Genomic DNA, 24,763 nt, shown 5'->3' with positions numbered 1-24,763 from the left:
AATAAGTACTTTGCGTCTGTCTTCACAGTGGAAGACGTTAGTAATATCCCAAAAATTATAAAGGGTCAGGGGGCTGAGTTGAGTATGGTTGCCATTACAAAAGAGATGGTGCTAAAAAAGCTAAAAGGTCTTAAAATTGACAAATCTCCTGGCCCCGATGGGCTACATCCTAGAGTTCTGAGGGAGGTGGCTGAAGAAATAGCGGAAGCGTTGGTTGAGATCTTTCAAAAATCACTGGAGTCAGGGAAAGTCCCGGACGATTGGAAGATCGCTGTTGTAACCCCCTTGTTCAAGAAAGGATCAAGACAAAAGATGGAAAATTATAGGCCAATTAGCCTAACCTCGGTTGTTGGTAAAATTCTAGAATCGATCGTTAAGGATGAGATTTCTAATTTCTTGGAAGAGCAGGGTCGGATTAGAACAAGTCAACATGGATTTAGTAAGGGGAGGTCGTGCCTGACGAACCTGTTAGAATTCTTTGAGGAGGTGACAAGTAGGTTAGACCAGGGAAACCCAGTGGATGTGGTCTATCTGGATTTCCAAAAGGCCTTTGATAAGGTGCCACACAGGAGGCTGCTGAGTAAGGTGAGGGCCCATGGTGTTCGAGGTGAGCTACTGGCATGGGTTGAGGATTGGCTGTCTGACAGAAGGCAGAGAGTTGGGATAAAAGGTTCTTTTTCGGAATGGCAGCCGGTGACCAGCGGTGTCCCACAGGGTTCAGTGTTGGGGCCGCAGCTGTTCACCATATATATTAATGATCTGGATGAAGGGACTGGGGGCATTCTAGCGAAGTTTGCTGATGATACGAAGTTAGGTGGTCAGGCAGGTAGTGCTGAGGAAGTGGGGAGGCTGCAGAAGGATCTAGACAGTTTGGGAGAGTGGTGCAGGAAATGGCTGATGCATTTCAACGTGAGAAAATGTGAGGTCTTGCACTTTGGAAAAAAGAATCCAAGCATAGACTACTTTCTAAACGGTGAGAAAATTCATAATGCCAAAGTACAAAGGGATCTGGGAGTGCTAGTCGAGGATTCCCTAAAGGTAAACATGCAGGTTGAATCCGTGATTAAGAAAGCGAATGCTATGTTGTCATTTATCTCAAGAGGGTTGGAATATAAAAGCAGCGATGTGCTACTGAGCCTTTATAAGGCTCTGGTTAGGCCCCATTTGGAGTACTGTGTCCAGTTTTGGGCCCCACATCTCAGGAAGGACATACTGGCACTGGAGCGTGTCCAGCGGAGATTCACACGGATGATCCCTGGAATGGCGGGTCTAGCATATGAGGAACGGCTGGCGTTCCTGGGATTGTATTCATTGGAGTTCAGAAGGTTAAGGGGAGATCTAATAGAAACTTACAAGATAATACATGGCTTAGAAAGGATGGACGCAAAGAAACTGTTTCCGTTAGGCGAGGAGTCGAGGACCCGTGGGCACAGCCTTAGAATTAGAGGGGGTAAATTCAAAACAGAAATGCGGAGACATTTCTTCAGCCAGAGAGTGGTGGGCCTGTGGAATTCATTGCCGCAGAGTGCAGTGGAGGCCGGGACGCTAAATGGCTTCAAGGCAGAGATAGATAAATTCTTGATGTCGCGAGGAATTAAGGGCTATGGGGAGAATGCTGGGAGGTGGAGTTGAAATGCCCATCAGCCATGATTGAATGGCGGAGTGGACTCGATGGGCCGAATGGCCTTACTTCCACTCCTATGTCTTATGGTCTTATGTGTGTGTATCTATTCCAAGGTATGTGTGTGTATCTATTCCAAGGTGTGTGTGTATATCTGTTCCAAGGGATGTGTTGTGTGTATCTATTCCAAGTGAGTTGTGTGTATCTATTCCAAGGTGTTTGTGTGTGTGTATGTATTCCAAGGGCAATTATGATGCCATTAGACATGACTTAGGATGTGTAGGCTGGAGAAGTAGGCTGCAAGGGTTGGGCACACTGGATATGTGGAGCTTGTTCAAGGAACAGCTATTGCATGTTCTTGATAAGTATGTATCAGTCAGGCAGGGAGGAAGGGGTCGAGCGAGGGAACCGTGGTTTACCAAAGAAGTGGAATCTCTTGTTAAGAGGAAGAAGGAGGCCTATGTGAAGATGAGGCGTGAAGTTTCAGTTGGGGCGCTTGATAGTTACAAGGAAGCGAGGAAGGATCTAAAGAGAGAGCTAAGACGAGCAAGGAGGGGACATGAGATGTTTTTGTCAGGTAGGATCAAGGAAAACCCAAAAGCTTTCTATAGGTATGTCAGGAATAAAAGAATGACTAGGGTAAGAGTAGGGCCAGTCAAGGACAGTGGTGGGAAGTTGTGTGTGGAGGCTGAGGAGATAAGCGAGATACTAAATGAATACTTTTCGTCAGTATTCACTCAGGAAAAAGATAATATTGTGGAGGAGAATGCTGAGACCCAGGCTATTAGAATAGATGGCATTGAGGTGCGTAGGGAAGAAGTGTTGGCAATTCTGGACAAGGTGAAAATAGCCAAGTCCCCGGGCCCTGATGGGATTTATCCTAGGATTCTCTGGGAAGCCAGGGAAGAGATTGCTGAGCCTTTGGCTTTGATTTTTAGTTCATCATTGTCTACAGGAATAGTGCCAGAGGACTGGAGGATAGCAAATGTGGTCCCTTTGTTCAAGAAGGGGAGTAGAGATAACCCCGGTAACTATAGGCCGGTGAGCCTAACGTCTGTGGTGGGTAAAGTCTTGGAGAGGATTATAAAAGATACGATTTATAATCATCTAGATAGGAATAATATGATTAGGGATAGTCAGCATGGTTTTGTGAAGGGTAGGTCATGCCTCACAAACCTTATCGAGTTCTTTGAGAAGGTGACTGAACAGGTAGACGAGGGTAGAGCAGTTGATGTGGTGTATATGGATTTCAGTAAAGCGTTTGATAAGGTTCCCCATGGTCGGCTACTGCAGAAAATACGGAGGCTGGGAATTGAGGGTGATTTAGAGATGTGGATCAGAAATTGGCTAGTTGAAAGAAGACAGAGAGTGATAGTTGATGGGAAATGTTCAGAATGGAGTTCAGTTACGAGTGGCGTACCACAAGGATCTATTCTGGGGCCGTTGCTGTTTGTCATTTTTATAAATGACCTAGAGGAGGGCGCAGAAGGATGGGTGAGTAAATTTGCAGATGACACTAAAGTCGGTGGAGTTGTAGACAGTGCGGAAGGATGTTGCAGGTGACAGAGGGACATAGATAAGCTGCAGAGCTGGGCTGAGAGGTGGCAAATGGAGTTTAATGTGGAGAAGTGTGAGGTGATTCACTTTGGAAAGAATAACAGGAATGCGGAATATTTGGCTAATGGTTAAATTCTTGGTAGTGTGGATGAGCAGAGGGATCTCGGTGTCCATGTACATAGATCCCTGAAAGTTGCCACCCAGGTTGATAGGGTTGTGAAGAAGGCCCATGGTGTGTTGGCCTTTATTGGTAGAGGGATTGAGTTCCGGAGCCATGAGGTCATGTTGCAGTTGTACAAAACTCTAGTACGGCCGCATTTGGAGTATTGCGTACAGTTCTGGTCGCCTCATTATAGGAAGGACGTGGAAGCTTTGGAACGGGTGCAGAGGAGATTTACCAGGATGTTGCCTGGTATGGAGGGAAAATCTTATGAGGAAAGGCTGATGGACTTGAGGTTGTTTTCGTTAGAGAGAAGGTTAAGAGGTGACTTAATAGAGGCATACAAAATGATCAGAGGGTTAGATAGGGTGGACAGCGAGAGCCTTCTCCCGCGGATGGAGGTGGCTAGCACGAGGGGACATAGCCTTAAATTGAGGGGTAATAGATATAGGACAGAGGTCAGAGGTAGGTTTTTTACGCAAAGAGTGGTGAGGCCGTGGAATGCCTTACCTGCAACAGTAGTGAACTCGCCAACATTGAGGGCATTTAAAAGTTTATTGGATAAGCATATGGATGATAAGGGCATAGTGTAGGTTAGATGGCCTTTAGTTTTTTTCCATGTCGGTGCAACATCGAGGGCCGAAGGGCCTGTACTGCACTGTATCGTTATATGTAAATTGTCCCTTAGTGTCCAAAACGGTTAGATGGGGTTACTGGGTTATGGAGATAGGGTGGAGGCATGGGCTCAAGCTTAAGTAAGCTGCTTTTCCCAAGGGCCGGTGGAGACTCGATGGGCTGATTGGCCTCCTTCTGAACTGTATGTCGGGATTCTACGATGTGCAAACTCTCTGGCAACAGGAATTCCGACAAAGATCCAATACAATCCTTTCCCGATATCTGCTTTCGCCCTCCCCAAAGTCTCAATTCATCTCAAACTCTGCTAGCCATGTCCATTCCTGCACCCAAGTCCCACTTCCCCTCATAACGCCCAGACCCATCATGCCACAGATCTCAAATTCTTAATATCCTGATTAAATCCCTCCGTAAACTTATTGAATGCCAGAGCAGGCTCGAAGGGCTGAATGGCCTGCTCCTATTTCTCATCTTCCTCATGGGGTCACTGCTCCCTTTGTTACCCCCTCCAGCCCAACAACCATCCCAGGTTTTATTAACCAGGGCACCGAGTAGAACATGCATAATGAGGCCATTCGGCCCATCCAGTCTGCACCGACCCACTTAAGCCCTCCCTTCCATCCGATCCCCGTAACCCAATAACACCTCCTAACCTTTTTGGACACCAAGGGCAATTTATCATGGACAATCCACCTAACCTGCACGTCTTCGGACCGTGGGAGGAAACCGGAGCACCCGGAGGAAACCCACTCAGACACGGGAGAGAACGTGCAGACTCCGCACAGACAGTGACCCAGCCGGGAATCGAACCCGGGATCCTGGCGCTGTGAAGCCACAGTGCTGTCCACTGGTGCTACCGTGCTTTGAATTAGAAGAGCAAGGAGGTTCTGTTAAACAACAGCGGTTCTGCCTTAACTAGAGCACTGTGTCCAGTTGTGAAGCACCACACTTTAGGAAGAATGAGAAGGCATCAGCGAGGGGGCAGGAAGGATTCACGAGAATGGTCCCATGGATGAGGAACTTGCTGGGATAGATTGGAAAAGTTAGGACTGTTCTCCCTGGACAGAAGGTTGAGGGGCAATTCGATCGAAATGATGAGGGAGTCTGGGAGAGTCGGTTCCCGTTGTTCGAACGATGGAGAACCAGAGCGGACAGGTTGAAGGCGATTGCCGAAAGAAGAGATGGAGACGTGAGGACGTGGTTAGGATGGGGAATGGGCTGCCTGGGAGTGTGGGGGAGGGAGATTCAATCGGGACTCTCTGAAGGGAAATTGGATCATTATCTGGAAAGGAAGAAGGGAGGGAGGATGACGCTCAGCGCTGCGTATTCCCAGCGCTGGGCCCAGCACCCTTCATCTTTGATCCAGGAATTCCGGGAACTCTCCCTCCCCTCCAGACGCACATCCCGCCTTATCATTCACCTCAGCATCTTCCGCATTCCACCTCTCCACCCCTCCCCCCGAAAATGCGCCTCTGACAAACTTCTCGGCCGCCTTCTTCCACGTCATTGCTGACAGGAAAGAAGGACTGAGTGGGTAGCCCAGTACAAAAAGAGTCCAAGACGCACGACAGGCCAAAGAAGGTGGGTGAGTCCAGATCGAGGAGGGGGGGGGGGGGGGGGAAAGAGTGTCATAGCTTGAGGACGCTGGGTAAACCTTTCAGGACTGAGGTGAGGAGAAATTTCTTCACCTTGAGTGCTGAATCTGTAGAATTCACGAGCAGATGTTGAGGCCAAAACGTTGGGTAATTTCAAGAAGGAATTAGAGCTCTTGGGGATATATCGAGGGATATGGGGGGAAGGCGGGATCAGGGTATTGAACTTGATGATCAGCCATGATCACAACGAACGGCGCGGCAGGCTCGAAGGGCCGAACGGCCTCCTCCTGCTTCTATTTTTTCCGCCAGTTTCCACATAATTGGCTTCCTGCGTCGCAAGATTTTACGATTCTCGGCTTGGGCTCCTCCCCCCACCCCCCTCCCCGTGCCAGCTCCGTGACTGACTTTCAACAAGAGGGCGGAAGTGATCAGACACGGCAGAATGAAACACAAGCAGACGTTTATTGCACAAATCAGGAGAGGAAGACAAACCATACTTCACGACTTCATAACATCAGAGTACATTAGAACGGGAGGAGAACGAAGAGCAGCTAAAGTTCAGACACAGCTCAGCCAATTCCACAAATAAAAGCACTGGTGCCCCTTTCGATATCAAAGATATAATTCTCGTCAGAAAAACAAAAAGAGTTATTTTTAAAGAAACATTGCGTCGCCTCTTCCCAAACAAGTGAGAGCGTTTTTCGAATGTTTTTCCCTCGCTCCTCGAATGACCCAAGAACTGTAGTATATACCTGAGATAATTACTCGATAAAATGAGGGGGGGGGGGGGGGGGAATGAAATGACGATAAAGACCCTTGCGGATATTTGTCTGCACTCCCAGAGCAGACACTTGAAACTCTGAATGCTGCAGTGGATTAAGGTCCGAGCCGCTCTCCAGAATTGTGTGTGTGTGTGTGTGTATAGATTCAGATTGTTTTGCTCCCATGCTGTGTCCCAATTAAACTTTGCTCTCCAAAGTGTTAACAAAATATAAAATGTCCCATCATGCATATAGAATATAGCTATTTATATATAAAACTGCAGATTGCCTGGTGGAACCGAAGGCCGACAGACATTTCACACTGCCCCAAAACTAGTTGCGAGCTCTCGCTCACCCCTCGCCATTTCAGCAAGTTCAGGAGGGCAGGCAGCTCCCGTGATTGTACACACATCATCCGTCAAGAGTGACCAGGAGAGGGATGGATGGTCTTGCCACACAGGCTTACGCCGAGGAGAAAGGTGCTCGACCTTAAATGTTGCCTCGCCTAAAGAGCCGGGGAAACGATGCGTTGACCACGAGGTTGGGAATGGGAACCCATTGTCCCCCTGTCCCATTTACCTCACTGGAGAGGGGGGGGGGGGGAAGCGAGAGGAAAAGCTCGGCACAAGATCCTTCGTCTCGCTGCTGCCAGAAAGAAAAGAAACAGGTTCTATCTAGATTCAGGCTTCATGTCAGACTGCGAGGTCATGTTCTTTATGCTGGTGAACAGGGAAAGTGCTGGGGCTGGGGTGGAAGGTGGTCAGGGGAAAGGAGAAATGATACAGCCGGAAGATCGAACAACTCATGCTTCAGGTCTTGTTTTAGAAAAAAAAACAGTTCATTCGTTCAGCAAGTCTGAAGCAAGTTTGAGGCCAGCGTTTCGGAGTCACTGGCTGACAGACTGAGCAATATAGCTGCGGGTGGTGGTCTGGTGCGATAATTCCGATATCTGCTGTCCTCCACAAGGGGAGGGGGGGATGCACCTCAACAGTGAACACTAACCAGCAACCATCGCACCTTATTCTCCCAGCATTGGGGCATCCTGGTCATTTGCACAGTGATTCCTCCGGCTCGTTACTGACTTAATCCAGTTTCTATCAATGAAGGATCGGCCGAGGGTCAAATCAAAGCGGCCAAACAGGACCCAAACTGGGAATGGTCAAAAGCCGCCAGCCAGGGGTAATCGGGCCCTGTTGGACGCTGCTGTCTGATTGCACGCCTGTGGTCAGTGGTGTCAATACAGCTGTCCTTGGGCGAGCGATGTTGCCGACGTGGCAAGCTTCACAACAGCCGTGAGCTGCCCCCACAGCCTGACCAAAGCAACGGGGCCTACGCACGGCGGGGAAGCCTGAGGGAAGAACCACTTGCCTGTTATATCGTAGCGTCCTCTCCCAAATGGGGCTCAATCGCCTCCAATGTGGCACCCGTCAGAGCACAGTGAAATTATCAGTTTAAATGACGGGAGGAACAAAGGTTTTAATCAGTCTGTGGTTGATACAAAGGTGTACAGGTTTGCCTCCAGGAGAGATTGGTGACATTTTGTGACAATGCTCACCTGGGTTTTGTTTGGGTGCATCCATCTTAACGTACACATTGTTTTTTGTACACTTGCTTTTTATTTCGAGTCAATTTGCCAATCAGATCTACTGCCTAACTCTGCACGAGTCCTCTTTCTGCACAAGTGGTGTCAGAGTTCGATTTGCACGCAGGGAACTCACCGCCCCATGTCTGCCAAATCCACGTCCTCCTGGTTAATCTCCAGCTCTGCCGGGCAGGTCACAGTTCCTACCCTCGGTAGTGGCTGGCCAAGCAGCCTCCCCCTCTCTCGCACTGCCCTCCAATCCCTACTCGGCCATGCTCTCCAGTTTCTCCAGCACCCCCTGGATTTTGTGCACCGCTTCCTTGCGGGCCTGCCGGATCTGCTCCTGCCCGTTGGTTTCCACCGAGTCCACCTCCAGAAGCTGCTTGGTCAACAGTTCCTCCAGTAGCCTGTACGTCTTGTCGCCCCGCTTCCCGTCGAAGTGGCTCACCTCCGCCTCCAGCTGCTGCACGTGGCTCAAGACCTGCTCCACCTTCATGTGGCCCGGGTGGGCGTTTGCCTCCGTCTGCTGCTCCGTGCCGTTGTTGGTGGGCACCGCCGGCTTGTCCCTGGCGACCTTGGGCGGCGTGCGGGTCTTGTACACAGTTGGAGGAGCGCTGTACTCCATCCTTTGCCCGTGGGGCATGGTCGGCAGCTGGTCTGGAGTCTGGGCCGGGACGTAGCCAGCGGCCTGCTGCTCGCTGCCCAGGTAGCTCAGGTTGCTGAGGCGGGGCCGGAGATCCTGGTGATTCAAGGGATACGGGAGGTCCTGGAAGGAGAGACAGAACGGTTGAAACAGGAGCACTCCACTGACTTCTCATGGCTGAACACATCTACCTCCATTCTCACAAAATGGGTTGGGGTGTGTGTGTGTGTGAGCAGAGGTGGGGGGTGGGATTACTTCGAAACACAGTTTGGCTTCTGCTTCACTACATTTATTAATAGTAAGAGCCACATTGTGTACGGGAGTGTCACATTCCGTGGCTTATAGCCTGGGATTAGAGCAGTTTTGGCTGTTGTCTGGGCCACTTGTCCCTGTGTAGGGCACGCGGTCATGATTAATCGTTGGGTTACACCCGACGTCTCAATTAAAGGTCGAGCCTCAAATTAAAGTGAGCGCCTGCAGAGTGCATGCCCTCTTCACTGCAAATTCGAGACTGGACAGTGTACAAATCAGATAAATTAAATGGGCGGATGAACTGATATCAAGACAGCATTTCCTGGTTTGATATCACTACTCGTGTTAAATATTAAGGAGAACACGAACATACACACACACACACACCTCCGTTTAAACTGGTTCTCAAAGGAACACAAAGGCAAAATACTGCAATGCTGGAAATCCCCACCCACCAACACTGACCTCTCCACCCTCGGCCTGCTGCAGTGTTCCAGTGCAGCTCAACGGAAAGCTCGGGGGGATTTGAGGCACGCATCGGCATTACGGACCCAGTTAAACAATACAGGAGACCTCACACTAGCATTGTTCCCCCCCCCTCCCAACTGTGGAAGTAAGGAGACATTCACACACACAGGAAAACTGCCACATCCTGTCCCCGGAGAATCGCCGCAAATTGCGCGGGTAGGGGGCCATTGACAGAGGCCTCCGCGGCAATTCTCCCAGGAAAACTGGCTGAGTTCCCGACGGTGTGGTCCTCACCAGGTTTTGCCTGTCGGGAATTCAGCCGTCCTGGTGGGTGGGTGGGGGGGGGGGGGGGGGGAATCCTTCACCGGGGGAGGGGCCTACTTTGTTCATCATGATCCGCGGTGCCAATCCGCCACATCGCACGGGGCTCCCAACTGCAAGTTCAGGCCCCCCCGTATCCGCAGCCAGAGCTGCGAGAAGCACTCCGGGACCCTGCAAATTGGAGATCACTCTGGACTTTACTTTTCACGCTGGCGTGGGGACACAATAATAGTAATAATCACTTATTGTCACAAGTAGGCTTCAATGAAGTTCCTGTGAAAAGCCCCCAGTCGCCACATTCCGGCAACTGTTTGGCGAGGTCAGTACGGCCCCACGGCACGGTAGCATTGTGGATAGCACAATCGCTTCACAGCTCCAGGGTCCCAGGTTCGATTCCGGCTTGGGTCACTGTCTGTGCGGAGGCTGCACGTTCTCCCCGTGTCTGCATGGGTTTCCTCCGGGTGCTCCGGTTTCCTCCCACAGTCCAAAGATGGGCAGGTTAGGTGGATTGGCCACGATAAATTACCCTTAGTGTCCAAAATTGCCCTTAGTGTTGGGTGGGGTTACTGGGTTATGGGGATAGGGTGGAGGTGTTAACCTTGGGTGGGATGCTCTTTCCAGGAGCCGGTGCAGACTCGATGGGCCGAATGGCCTCCTTCTGCACTGTAGATTCTATGATTATTGGTGAATCCAGCTCCAAGTTCTTGATCATATCAAATTTGTAAATTGCAAAGAGGCAACCTCTTCTCACACTTTTAATGGGGATAGGTCCCCAAGCGAGTTGATTTAAAGCCTTGTGTCGACACGAGGTTCCTACTGTGCACGGTCTTACCTTCTGTTCGTACATTGACTGCGATGGACTGAGCCTCTGCCAGCCAGGCGTTGATGGTCCCGATACGCCCCTACCCCCGAACTGTGACATTGCGTGAGGGAACTGCTCCGTGGACGATGGTAGCCCGGCCGCCCGGGTCTGGGCCCAGAGGTCGTGGGACTGCAATCCTGTGGGTGTCAGAGAGGGTGCTGGTGCTGAGGGTGACCAGGGCTGTGTTTGCGGGCTGGGTGCAGGCTGATGCTGGGGAGGGTACATGGTCGGCTGTGGGGCCGAATCCGGGTTTCTGTAGTGGTACTGCGGGGCGGTCACTGGGTACTGCTGCTGTTGCTCGTACACCTCCTGTTCAATCAGAAACAAAAGTGCACACAGTCTCAACCAAGGTTAAAGCTGCAGAGGAGCCTGAACAACATGGTAAACCGAAGGGCTGAGGACTTTAATCGCCCAACTGCTGATGGTGGCCATTTCTTCAGCCATCGAAGCCCTGAACTCTGAACCCGCCCCTCACCCCGCTGACCTACCTGAAGACAAATCGGCAAATGTGACCTGCTGTCCCAGTATCTGCAAGGTTTTATTACCTTCTGCGATACGGGAGGTATCTAAATCCATGTTGCCCTTGGCATTCACATTACTCACCTCAGATACCAACTGAAAAGGAAGGGGCCATTCGGCCCATTGCCTCGGAATCGGCTCTCCGAATGAGCAATTTATCGAGCTCCATTCGCCCACCTTCCCCCCCCCCCCAACCCTGTATATCCTTTTGCAAAAGGTGTCTAATCCCCTCCTGTATGCACCACACTCTCAGGCACGGCAGTCCACACTCGCTGTATGAAAATGACCCCCCCCCCCCCCCCCCCCCCCCCCCAATGTGACTTTCGCTACCTTTGCCAGCTCTTTAAAATCTGTGCCCTCTCGTGAGCAATACTTGTAGAAGCGACAACAGTTTCTCCCTCTCCACTCTCTTCCCCTTGTGATTTTGAACACCTCTATCAAACGTGATGAATGTTAGATTATATTGTAATGTCTGTATGTGGTGCAGGAAGGGGTAAAAGACTGGGTTGGTGTGTGCATGACTGCTGTGGTCACGTTTTTAAACAATCCTGGTTTGAAAGGTTTTGGGAGCCAAGGGGGTGTGCAATTAAGGCATCGTAAAAGCTGGGACGAATGGAGTTTTGAGGGGGTTCCTTGTGGAATTAGTTCAATACTTTGAAGGGCAGCACGGTGGCGCAATGGTTCGCAATTCTGCGTCATGGCGCCGAGGACCCAGGTTTTGAACCCGGCCCCGGGTCACTGTCCGTGTGGAGTTTGCACATTCTCCCCGTGCCGGCGTGGGTTTCATCCCCACAACCCAAAAATGTGCAGGTTAGGTGGATTGGCCACGCTAAATTGCCCCGTAATTGGAAAACAATAGTTGGGTACTCTAAATTTAAAAAAAAAGTGAGATACTTTTGTGTTTTTGCTTGGTACAGTGATGTAATTACTGGGCAGAGCTAAAGCACTAGGCATTGCGCATAAACACAGTTAGAGTTGAGTTTTAGAGTGGGATGTGAGCAGAAGTCAAGCATCTGCTCCCACTGCCGTCCAGTTAAAGATATGTCTGTCGACAGATTCGCGGTTTCTTTCCAAGCGGTTCAGAACTGGGTGATTGGAAGGTGAGCTGAACAAAGTGGGAAGCAGCTTCTGAAGGAACACCGCCAGAGTTTCTGCATGGGTCTGCCAGGGTTCAGATCTTTTCTTCAAAGCGGTCTCAAACAAGCATCTCTGCCAAGCAGGTTTTCCGGAGTGCTGACTATATTTGAAAGTGGATTGAGAGGAGGGATGGTTCTGTTGTTTGAGTGGGAATAAAGATAGCAGTTGAGGGTTAGTGTCACTGTATTGGTCAGCATTGGTTAAGGGGTTATCGTAAGATATTATCTGGTGTAATGTCAAAGATATTTTAATACTGTGTTGGTAATAACGTTGGTTTTAATATACCAGATCCTGATATGTGTGCAATCACTCCTGGAGTGAGGTCTCCTTCTCTCACAGTCTAACAAATTGAAAATACAATATTGAGGTATCTGTCCAGTATCCTCGCCACTGTTGGGGGCTGGTCTGGGATTGTAATATCCATCTCCTCCCAATGTTCTCCTCTCCAACAAGAGCAGTCCCAACTTCTCCTCCCTGAAACCATTCTTGTGAATCTTTTTTGCACCCTCTCCCTCATGCCTTTACAACCATCCGAGAGTGTCCACAGCCCAGAGCATCACTGCTCAATGATCTCCTTTCTCAGCCGCTCTCGTCTAACAGTGTTAAACCTTGGACACGCACCCCGAGTCGCCCACACTCACCCGCTGCTGTCCTTGAGCTGGATACGCTGTGTGGGCTGGTGTCTGGGCCCTCGATTGCAGGCTCGAGGGTGGCCCAGTCTGCGAGTGGGCCCACTGAGCAGAGGAGGCGTGCCCATTACTGGGGGGCCGGGGCAGGCCTGCCTGCTGGGTGGGCTGCTGCAGGTAGGCCTGCTGATTCTGGGAGTGCTGCTGGTGCTGGGGATAGCTTTGCTGCTGAATGCTCTCGCCGGGAATGTTCTCGGGCAGTATGCTTTCACTCACTCCGCGGGAATACCACGTGCTCCCTGGGATTCGGCCCGGCGACGATGCTCTTCCGGAAGGGAATACACCATTGACTAAACCCTGAGAGGAGGAAGAGTACACAGGTTATCCATTCACCAGAGGACTAAGAGATTCAGCATGGCAATGTACAATCTGGCTTGATAGCATTATGTCAATGCAGAAGAACCATTTCTCAAAGGCAATTAAGCAGCCAGAGTTAACCACTTTTTACACTCGCTAAGAGATGAGGCTATTTGCCCCCTGGGGTAGCCCTTCCTGAACACCCTGGGTTGTGGGGTCGCACAGATCCAGCTCAGTGACATAGAGACATTCACCATTTGTGAGGTCACTGCAGCAGCAGACAGCAAGCCTCTCTGTCTCTCTCCCTGAATACATCACTCCACCTCACACAGGCACATACACACACACCGACACACAGACCTACACACAGACATATACACACACATACACATATACACACACCGGCACAGACATATACACACAGCCACACACCTACAGAGACATATACACACACCCGCACATACATATACACACACCCGTACAGATATACACACACACACCTACACACAGACATATACACACACCCACACTTATATAGACAAATACACACACCTGCAGACATATACACACACCTGCACATATACACACACCTGCACATATACACACACCTGCACATATACACACACATCAGTCATATACACACACCTGCAGACATATACACACACCTGCACATACACACACATCAGTCATATACACACACATCAGTCATATACACACACCTGCAGACATATACACACACCTGCACATATACAGACACCTGCAGACATATACACACCCACATATACACACCTGTACACAGATATACACACACCCCCATATACACACATTCGCACACTTATACACACGCCCGCACACTTATACACACGCCCGCACACTTATACACACGCCCGCACACTTATCCACACGCTCACACAGACATAGCCACACGCCCACACAAATATACCCACACGCGTACACATATATCCACACGCGTACACATATATCCACACATGTGCACACCCCCACACACATGAACACATACACAAACACATGCATGAACACACACACATATATATAATATATATATTACACAAACACACACATAAGCAAAGAGGGCAATCAGCAGGTTAGGGGGCTGACAGCATGGGTATTCAGCACAGAGAGAGAGAGAGGCAGGGTTAGGGGGCTGACAGAATGGGTATTCAGCACAGAGAGAGAGAGAGAGAGAGAGGCAGGGTTAGGGGGCTGACAGCATGGGTATTCAGCACAGAGAGAGAGAGAGAGAGGCAGGGTTAGGGGGCTGACAGCATGGGTATTCAGCACAGAGAGAGAGAGAGAGAGGCAGGGTTAGGGGGCTGACAGCATGGGTATTCAGCACAGAGAGAGAGGCAGGGTTAGGGAGCTGACAGGATGGGTATTCAGCAGAGAGAGAGAGAGGCAGGGTTAGGGGGCTGACAGCATGGGTATTCAGCACAGAGGGAGAGAGAGAGAGGCAGGGTTAGGGGGCTCACAGCCTGGGTATTCAGCACAGAGAGAGAGAGAGGCAGGGTTAGGGGGCTGACAGCATGGGTATTCAGCACAGAGAGAGAGAGGCAGGGTTAGGGAGCTAACAGCATGGGTATTCAGCACAGAGAGAGAGAGAGAGAGGCAGGGTTAGGGAGCTGACAGCATGGGTATCCAGCACAGAGAGAGAGAGAGAGAGGCAGGGTTAGGGAGCTGACAGCATGGGTATTCAGCAGAGAGAGAGAGAGGCAGGGTTAGGGGGCTGACAGCATGGGAATTCAGCACAGAGAGAGAGAGAGGGGCAGGGTTCGGGAGCTGACAGCATGGGTATTCAGCACAGAGAGAGAGAGAGGCAGGGTTAGGGGGCTGACAGCATGGGTATTCAGCACAGAGAGAGAGAGAGGCAGGGTTAGGGAGCTGACAGCATGGGTATTCAGCAGAGAGAGAGAGGGGCAGGGTAAGGGAGCTGACAGCATGGGTATTCAGCACAGAGAGAGAGAGGGGCAGGGTGAGGGGGCTGACAGCATGGGTATTCAGCACAGAGAGAGAGAGGGGCAGGGTGAGGGGGCTGACAGCATGGGTATTCAGCACAGAGAGAGAGAGGCAGGGTAAGGGAGCTGACAGCATGGGTATTCAGCACAGAGAGAGAGAGAGGCAGGGTTAGGGGCTGACAGCATGGGTATCCAGCACAGAGAGAGATAGAGGGGCAGAGTTAGGGAGCTGACAGCATGGGTATTCAGCACAGAGAGAGAGAGGGGCAGGGTTAGGGAGCTGACAGCATGGGTATTCAGCACAGAGAGAGAGAGAGGCAGGGTTAGGGGGCTGACAGCATGGGTATTCAGCACAGAGAGAGGGCAGGGTTAGGGAGCTGACAGCATGGGTATTCAGCAGAGAGAGAGAGAGAGAGAGAGAGAGAGGCAGGGTTAGGGGGCTGACAGCATGGGTATTCAGCACAGAGAGAGAGAGAGAGAGGGGGGTAGGGTTAGGGAGCTGACAGCATGGGTATTCAGCACAGAGAGAGAGGGGCAGGGTTAGGGGGCTGACAGCATGGGTATTCAGCACAGAGAGAGAGAGAGAGAGAGGCAGGGTTAGGGAGCTGACAGCATGGGTATTCAGCAGAGAGAGAGAGAGAGGCAGGGTGAGGGGGCTGACAGCATGGGTATTCAGCACAGAGAGAGAGAGAGAGGCAGGGTTAGGGGGCTGACAGCATGGGTATTCAGCACAGAGAGAGAGAGAGAGAGAGAGGCAGGGTTAGGGAGCTGACAGCATGGGTATTCAGCAGAGAGAGAGAGAGAGAGGGGCAGGGTTAGGGAGCTGACAGCATGGGTATTCAGCACAGAGAGAAAGAGAGAGTTAGGGGGCTGGCAGCATGGGTATTCAGCACAGAGAGAGAGAGGCAGGGTTAGGGGGCTGACAGCATGGGTATTCAGCAGAGAGAGAGAGAGAGAGAGAGAGAGAGAGGGGTAGGGTTAGGGAGCTGACAGCATGGGTATTCAGCACAGAGAGAGAGAGAGGGTTGGGGGCTGGCAGCATGGGTATTCAGCACAGAGAGAGAGAGGCAGGGTTAGGGGGCTGACAGCATGGGTATTCAGCACAGAGAGAGAGAGGCAGGGTTAGGGGGCTGACAGCATGGGTATTCAGCACAGAGAGAGAGAGAGGGTTCGGGGGCTGACAGCATGGGTATTCAGCACAGAGAGAGAGAGAGGGTTCGGGGGCTGGCAGCATGGGTATTCACCGCAGAGAGAGAGAGAGGGTTCGGGGGCTGGCAGCATGGGTATTCAGGTTTGGGGCTCATACCTTTCCATAACAGTTCAGAGAATCATCAAATCCCTATATTGCAGAAGGAGGCCATTCGGCGCATCGAGTCTGCACCTACCCTTTGAAGACACACTACTGAAGCCCAAACCCCCATCCTATTCCAGGAACCCAACCGTGAGGGACAAATTATCACGGCCAATCCACCTAACCCACACATATTCGGACTGTGGGAGGAAACCGGAGCACCCGGAGGAAACCCACGCAGACACAGGGAGGACGTGCAGACTCCACACAGACAGTGACCCAAGCCGGGAATCGAACCCGGGACCCTGGAGATGTGAGGCTGCAGTGCTGGGTGCAATTTAAAGAAGAAGACGGAGAGAGTTTGACCCTTGAGAAGTGATGCCAGTCGAAGGGGACAGGAGTGATTTAGGCGGGGGACAAGGTGTGTGGGCGGCACTTACTGACCAGCTGAAGGTCAGAGGGAGTGGACGGGTGGTTACCAAGCCGGTGGGAGAGACTTGGCCGAGGCTCTGAGCAGCAGAGGGGGTGAGGTCGGCACTTGGGGTCCAGCTCTCTGGGATTGAAGCTGAACGACAATTCAGGGGATGGAAAGGACCGAGATCACATTCTCCGTGTGTGTCCATGGTGCAGGTTGAGGGGGAGCTGTGGAAAAACAACGCAATATTCCACTCAATGACTCAGGACTCAGCACATACTCACTGCAGACAGGAAGCGCGACTCATGGCAGCAATCAAACACTCACAAATAACTAATTTCCTTTATCAGCTCAGCTCTCTGGATACCGTCATTACTAGCCACATGGACGGAGGGGCAGCGCGAGAGAGAGAGTGGGAAAGCGAGAGCGAGAGAGCAGGACAGCTAGAGAGAGAGCGAGAGAGAGAGAGAGCGGGACAGCGAGAGAGAGAGAGAGCGGGACAACGAGAGAGAGAGAGAGAGCGGGACAGAGAGAGAGAGAGAGAGAGCGGGACAGAGAGAGAGAGAGAGAGCGGGACAGCGAGAGAGAGCGTGACAGCGAGAGAGAGCGTGACAGCGAGAGAGAGAGAGCGGGACAGCGGGAGAGAGAGCGGGACAGCGAGAGAGAGAGAGAGCGGGACAGCGAGAGAGAGAGAGCGGGACAGCGAGAGAGAGAGAGCGGGACAGCGAGAGAGAGAGAGCGGACAGCGAGAGAGAGAGAGCGGGACAGCGAGAGAGAGAGAGCGGGACAGCGAGAGAGAGAGAGCGGGACAGCGAGAGAGAGAGAGCGGGACAGCGAGAGAGAGAGAGCGGGACAGCGAGAGAGAGAGAGCGGGACAGCGAGAGAGAGAGCGGGACAGCGAGAGAGAGAGAGCGGGACAGCGAGAGAGAGAGCGGGACAGCGAGAGAGAGAGAGCGGGGCAGCGAGCGAGAGAGAGAGAGCGGGGCAGCGAGAGAGAGAGAGCGGGGAGCGAGAGAGAGAGAGCGGGCAGCGAGAGAGAGAGAGCGGGGCAGCGAGAGAGAGAGAGAGAGCGGGGCAGAGAGAGAGAGAGAGAGAGCGGGGCAGCGAGCGAGAGAGAGAGAGAGCGGGCAGCGAGCGAGAGAGAGAGAGAGCGGGCAGCGAGCGAGAGAGAGAGAGCGGGTCAGCGAGCGAGAGAGAGAGAGCGGGGCAGCGAGCGAGAGAGAGCGAGCGGGGCAGCGAGCGAGAGAGAGAGAGAGAGAGCGAGAGAGAGAGCGGGACAGCGAGAGAGAGCGGGACAGAGAGAGAGAGAGCGGGACAGAGAGAGAGAGCGGGACAGAGAGAGAGAGCGGGACAGCGAGAGAGAGCGGGACAGCGAGAGAGAGAGCGAGAGAGAGAGCGGGACAGCGAGAGAGAGAGCGAGAGAGAGAGCGGACAGCGAGAGAGAGAGCGAGAGAGAGAGAGAGAGAGAGCGGGACAGCGAGAGAGAGAGCGGGACAGCGAGAGAGAGAGCGGGACAGCGAGAGAGAGAGCGGGACAGCGAGAGAGAGAGCGGGACAGCGAGAGAGAGAGCGGGACAGCGAGAGAGAGAGCGGGACAGCGAGAGAGAGAGCGGGACAGCGAGAGAGAGAGCGGGACAGCGAGAGAGAGAGCTGGACAGCGAGAGAGAGAGCGGGACAGCGAGAGAGAGAGCGGACAGCAGCTGAGAGAGAGAGCGGGACAGCGAGAGAGAGAGCGGGACAGCGAGAGAGAGAGCGGGACAGCGAGAGAGAGAGCGGGACAGCGAGAGAGAGAGCGGGACAGCGAGAGAGAGAGCGGGACAGCGAGAGAGAGAGCGGGACAGCGAGAGAGGGAGCGGGACAGCGAGAGAGAGGGAGCGGGACAGCAAGAGCGAGAGAGAGGGAGCGGGACAGCGAGAGAGCGGGAGCGCGAGAGGGAGGGGAGCGGGACAGCGAGAGAGGGGGAGCGGGACAGCGAGAGAGAGGGAGCGGGACAGCGAGAGAGAGGGAGCGGGACAGCGAGAGAGAGGGAGCGGGACAGCGAGAGAGAGGGAGCGGGACAGCGAGAGAGAGGGAGCGGGACAGCGAGAGAGAGGGAGCGGGACAGCGAGGAGAGAGGGAGCGGGACAGCGAGAGAGAGGGAGCGGGACAGCGAGAGAGAGGGAGCGGGACAGCGAGAGAGAGGGAGCGGGACAGCGAGAGAGAGGGAGCGGGACAGCGAGAGAGAGGGAGCGGGACAGCGAGAGAGAGGGAGCGGGACAGCGAGAGAGAGGGAGCGGGACAGCGAGAGAGAGGGAGCGGGACAGCGAGAGAGAGGGAGCGGGACAGCGAGAGAGAGGGAGCGGGACAGCGAGAGAGAGGAGCGGGACAGCGAGAGAGAGGGAGCGGGACAGCGAGAGAGAGGGAGCGGGACAGCGAGAGAGAGGGAGCGGGACAGCGAGAGAGAGGGAGCGGGACAGCGAGAGAGAGGGAGCGGGACAGCGAGAGAGAGAGGGAGCGGGACAGCGAGAGAGAGAGGGAGCGGGACAGCGAGAGAGAGGGAGCGGGACAGCGAGAGAGGAGGGAGCGGGACAGCGAGAGAGAGGGAGCGGGACAGCGAGAGAGAGGGAGCGGGACAGCGAGAGAGAGGGAGCGGGACAGCGAGAGAGAGGGAGCGGGACAGCGAGAGAGAGGGAGCGGGACAGCGAGAGAGAGGGAGCGGGACAGCGAGAGAGAGGGAGCGGGACAGCGAGAGAGAGGGAGCGGGACAGCGAGAGAGAGGGAGCGGGACAGCGAGAGAGAGAGAGCGGGACAGCGAGAGAGAGGGAGCGGGACAGCGAGAGAGAGGGAGCGGGACAGCGAGAGAGAGGGAGCGGGACAGCGAGAGAGAGGGAGCGGGACAGCGAGAGAGAGGGAGCGGGACAGCGAGAGAGAGAGAGAGCGGGACAGCGAGAGAGAGGGAGCGGGACAGCGAGAGAGAGAGAGCGGGACAGCGAGAGAGAGAGAGCGGGACAGCGAGAGAGAGAGAGAGCGGGACAGCGAGAGAGCGGGACAGTGTGAGAGGGCGGGACAGTGTGAGAGGGCGGGAGAGCTCTCTCCTACCTCAATCCCGCCACATCAGGAATCAGTCTGGTAAACCTTCGCTGCACTCCCTCTGGAGCAATAACATCCTTCCTCAGAAAAGGCCAAAACTGCACACAGTATTCCAGATGTGGCCTCTCCAAGGTCCTGGATAATTGCAGCAAGACATCCCTGCTTCTGTACTCAAAACCTCTCGCAATGAAGGCCAGCATACCATGAGCCTTTTTTACCGCTTGCTGTACCTGCATGCTTACATTCAGCTACTGGTGTATGATGACACCCAGGTCTCGTACATTCCCCTCTCTCAATCTATAGCCATTCAGATAACAACGTGCCTTCTTGTTTTTGCTGTCAAAGTAGATAATGCTACATTTATCCACCTCATCCTGCATCTGACCACTCACTCAGCCTGTCCAAATCCTGCTGAAGCATCTCTGCATCCTCCTCACAGCTCACCCTCCCAACCACCTCTGTGCCAGCTTCAGATCTGGAGGTATTTCCAGAGGATTGTCGATCCCGCTATTCTCCAAGGTCCCAGTTCCGCTATTGCTCCCACCACTCTCACACTTCAAGGGAGTTACAGCACAAAGCAATCTGAGCTCGACTGTGAGGGCAGTTGTACGAACAAGGCACAGAGTCAGGTGACATCCAGGCCAACACTCCGTTCAGAGCACTACGGGACTGTGTGAGGTCTCAGCCTCCGATCCACGGCTTGGTCAATACCCAGACTCCTCACGGTATCCTACATAAACCATCTGAACTCCTCCATTCACATTCCACACTCAAATACATGCTGCGTTTCGTACCTGCGGAGGCATTTGATGGTCCATCATTTGAGAATAGTTACTCGGATAAGGAGTCTGGGTACCTGTGGGATACCAGTAATTGGAGGCATATCCGGGATAAGACAGCTCCTAGAAAAGGGGAAGAAAGTTCAGTGTTCAAAGTTCAGCGCCTTCAAGGAACTCATTGAGAAAAGAAGGCAAGATAATAAATAACAGCTTTTTAAAAAATTAATTTAGAGTACTCAATTCTTTTTCCCCCTCAATTAAGGGGCAATTTAGCGTGGCCATTCCACCTACCCTGCACATCTTTGGGTTGTGGGGGCGAGAGCAACGCAGACACGGGGAGAATGTGCATACTCCCACGTGGACAGGTGACCCACAGCCGGGATTGAATGCGGGTCCGCGGCGCCGTTGGCAGCAGTGCTAACCACTGCGCCACCCGCAATAATCTTTATTATTAATAATAATTTTAATTAGTGCCACAAGTAGGCTTACATTAACTCTGCAATGAAGTTACCGTGAAAAGCCCCTAGTCGCCACACTCCGGCGCCTGTTCGGGTACACTGAGGGGGAATTCAGAATGTCCAATTCACCCAACAGCACGTCTTTCGGGACTTGTGGGAGGAAACCGGAGCGCCCGGAGGAAACCCACGCAGACACGGGGAGAACGTGCAGACAGTGACCCTAGCCGGGAATCGAACCCGGGACCCTGGCGCTGTGAAGCAACAGTACTGTGCTACCGCGCTGCCCAAATTTGTTAGCCATGTCATCCCTCTGATAAAATCAAGCTGACTTTTCCTAATCAACACATGCCTTCCAATCGCATTAAATATTATATGTTTGACAGAAGTTTCACAGTGGCTTCATTTGAAGCCTACTTGTGACAATAAGCGATTTTCATTTCAAGATGTGCAGGTTTGGTTGGATTGGCCGTGCTAAATTGCCCCCGAGGTTAGGTGGGGTTACGGGGATAGGGTGGGGGATGGGCCTAGGCAGAGACTTCGACAGCAAAGCGCTGGAGGAGTTCCGGGACGCCATCTTCGAGAATGTTATCAAGGTATTCTATCAAGGCAAACCTATTCTGAGGGAGGGTTACCACACTCCTGGTCCCTCGGTTAGCATGGAAGACTGAGTAATTTCCCCCTCCACACATACTAAGTTAAAAAGGGCGTTAGGACGATGTTGTCCAGTGGTCCCCCTCATTTGTTGACTTGCAAGTTGGAATAGAAAGTCACATTTGCTTTACGTCATTAGATTTTTTTTATAACCATGAGTGGGTCATTTCATTGACACGTAAATCTGAAATTTAAACGATGTCACTAGAAAAGATGGATTTTCTTTTCCCATAAATTTAGAGTACCCAGTTATTTTTTTCCAATTAAGGGGCAATTTAGCATGGCCAATTCACCTAACCTGCACATCTTTGGGTTGTGTGGGGGTGAGACCCACGCAGACAGGGGAGAATGTGCAAACTCCACACGGACAGTGACCCGGGACCGGGATCGAACCCGGGTCCTCAGCACCGTGATGCAGCAGTGCTAACCACTATGCCGCCAAAAAGATGGAACTTTTTAACGTGACATGCTGTTGCCTTTTTTCAACCCCTACCATTATTGCTCTCAACAGTTCCACTTCAAGGTGGGCCACAGGAAAGAGAGCTTTCCCCAGCCAACTTTTTCCAATTAAGGGGCAATTTAGCATGGCCAATTCACCTAACCTGCACATCTTTGGGTTGTGGGGGTGAGAGCCACGTAGACATGGGGGAGAATGTGCAAACTCCACACGGACAGTGACCCAGAGCCGGGATTGAACGCCGCTCCTCGGCACCGTTGGCAGCAGTGCTAACCACTGCGCCACCCGCAATAATCTTTATTATTAATAATAATTTTAATTAGTCACAAGTCGGCTTACATTAACACTGCAATGAAGTTATCGTGAAAAACCCCTCGTCGCCACATTCCGGCGCCTGTTCAGGGTACACGGAGGGAGAATTCAGAATGGCCAATTCACCTCACAGCATATCTTTCGGGACTTGTGGGAGGAAACCGGAGCACCCAGAGGAAACCCCACGCAGACATGGGGGAGAACATGCAGACTCCGCACAGACAGTGACCCAAGCCGGGAATCGAACCCGGGTCCCCGGCACTGTGATGCAACAGTGCTAACCACTGTGCCACCGCGCTGCCCAAAGAGTGTGGAGAATGGAAATAAAATAGTCGTTCAAAAAACAATATTGCAAAATTAAACCCCAATATTTGTTCATAGATTAGAATCAGACAGTGGTTCCAGTATGAGGAGGCCGTAGCCTTCCCCCAGGATAACAATTAAAGCCCCCTTTGATAGCCTGGGTTGGATTTCCTCCAGCACATTCGGTCGCCCATTCCAGATCTTAGCCGCTCGGCCTGTCAAAAAATGTCTCCTCTTTGAGAGAACACGGAGACAGAGCTTCCAGAGCCAGTCGGCTGAGGGCCGGACTTCACGCCGTGTACTGTCCATCGTGTGACCAAAGGGGAACAGAGTCCGAAAAGTGTGGCGAGCAAATGGTGACGGACGAGCCCCTGACAAAACCGATGGACTAAATGAATCTCGCTCTTCAATATGAACAAATTTAGAAAGGTGCATTTATAAAGTAACTCAAACTCCTCATTCTTGGTCAGCAAGGGAGTGGTTAGGTCTTCGGGCGAAGGGAGCCGGGGGGGGGGGGGGGAGAGTTTAAGTGCTCTGTTCTTTCTGTTCGGGGAAAAATGAAGCACTTCCCGAGTTCATCACCGCATATTGCTACCATCAAAATGGTAACGCCTGGCCTCTCGGTTCCCCGCAGGACGAAGTTTCCTCGGAACTCCCCTTCACAAAAGCCAATCACATTTCAAAGCTGTCAGATCACCTCAAAGAAATACTGGTCAAACAGGTTGAAGTGAGAGTGCCTGGCAGCATTGAAACCGACGTGTGCAGCTGACATCGATCGCAAACGTGGGCAGGAGTTCGGCTCCCGTTGCGATGTCCACACCTGGGTGTTCAGGGGGAGAGTTTCTGTTCTGCTGGCTGAGGGAGCTCATGGCTTTGGGGGAGTGGGTGCCCAGGGTCAACGCTATTGTGGGGGGGGAGGGGGTGCCCAAGGTTAATGGTATTGGGGGGAGGGGGTGCCCAGGGTTAATGGTATTGGGGGGGCAGGGGGTGCCCAGGGTTAATGGTATTGGGGGGGGGCAGGGGGGGTGCCCAGGGTTAATGGTATTGGGGGGGCAGGGGGGTGCCCAGGGTTAATGGTATTGGGGGGGGGCAGGGGGGTGCCCAGGGTTAATGGTATTGGGGGGCAGGGTTAATGGTATTGGGGGGCAGGGTTAATGGTATTGGGGGGGCAGGGTCAATGGTATTGGGGGGGGTTGAGGGGTGCCCAAAATTAATGGTATTGGGGGGGGGGGGGGGGGGGGAGTGCCCAGGATTAAAGGTATTGGGGGGGCAGGGTTAATGGTATTGGGGAGGAGGGGGGGAGAGGGGGTGCACAGGGTTAATGGTATTTGGGGGGGTGCACAGGGTTAATGGTATTTGGGGGGGTGCCCAGGGTTAATGGTATTAGGGGGAGGGGGGTGCCCAGGGTTAATGGTATTGGGAAGGAGGGGGTGCCCAGGGTTAATGGTATTGGGAAGGAGGGGGTGCCCAGGGTTAATGGTATTGGGGGAGGTGCCCAGGGTTAATGGTATTGGGGGGGTGCCCAGGGTTAATGGTATGGGGGGGGGGGTGGTGCCCAGGGTTAATGGTATTGGGGGGGGGGGTTGGTGCCCAGGGTTAATGGTATGGGGGGGGGTGCCAAGGGTTAATGGTATTGGGGGGGAGGGGGGTGCCCACGGTTAATGGTATTGGGGGGAGGGGGGTGCCCACGGTTAATGGTATTGGGAAGGAGGGGGTGCCCAGGGTTAATGGTATTGGGGGGAGGGGGGTGCCCACGGTTAATGGTATTGGGAAGGAGGGGGTGCCCAGGGTTAATGGTATTGGGAAGGAGGGGTGGTGCCCAGGGTTAATGGTATTGGGAAGGAGGGGTGGTGCCCAGGGTTAATGGTATTGGGGGGGGGGGCTGGTGCCCAGGGTTAATGGTATTGGGGGGGTGCCCAGGGTTAATGGTATTGGGGGGGTGCCCAGGGTTATGGTATTGGG

General features: G+C 52.8%; 1 protein-coding gene across 1 annotated transcript; it reads right to left on the bottom strand.

Moving 5' to 3' along the window:
- Positions 1-6,009: 6,009 nt before the first annotated feature.
- Positions 6,010-20,777, bottom strand: LOC119957386 (BAG family molecular chaperone regulator 4-like). The gene is made up of 4 exons (XM_038785342.1): positions 20,636-20,777; positions 12,753-13,094; positions 10,426-10,764; positions 6,010-8,675 (listed from the first exon to the last, which is right to left on the bottom strand). The coding sequence occupies exons 1-4, from the start codon at positions 20,660-20,662 to the stop codon at positions 8,172-8,174; spliced, it is 1,212 nt and encodes a 403-aa protein (XP_038641270.1). The 5' UTR covers positions 20,663-20,777; the 3' UTR covers positions 6,010-8,171.
- Between the last annotated feature and the right edge of the window lie 3,986 nt (positions 20,778-24,763).

The sequence above is a fragment of the Scyliorhinus canicula genome, chromosome 26 (assembly GCF_902713615.1).
Source record: "Scyliorhinus canicula chromosome 26, sScyCan1.1, whole genome shotgun sequence".
Taxonomy (NCBI): domain Eukaryota; kingdom Metazoa; phylum Chordata; class Chondrichthyes; order Carcharhiniformes; family Scyliorhinidae; genus Scyliorhinus; species Scyliorhinus canicula.
Note: the sequence above shows the minus strand (reverse complement) of the source record. Positions and strands in the feature narration are given on the sequence as shown.

What these genes read in the sequence shown, in the direction of transcription:
- LOC119957386 (XM_038785342.1), bottom strand. Translation starts at nt 20,662, where the DNA reads ATGATGGACCATCAAATGCCTCCGCAG. An exon ending in ACCATCAAATGCCTCCGCAG is followed by an intron (nt 13,095 to 20,635) that starts GTACGAAACGCA and finishes TCCTCCTCTCAG; the next exon opens with GGTTTAGTCAATGGTGTATT. An exon ending in AGTCAATGTACGAACAGAAG is followed by an intron (nt 8,676 to 10,425) that starts GTAAGACCGTGC and finishes CTCTCCTTCCAG; the next exon opens with GACCTCCCGTATCCCTTGAA.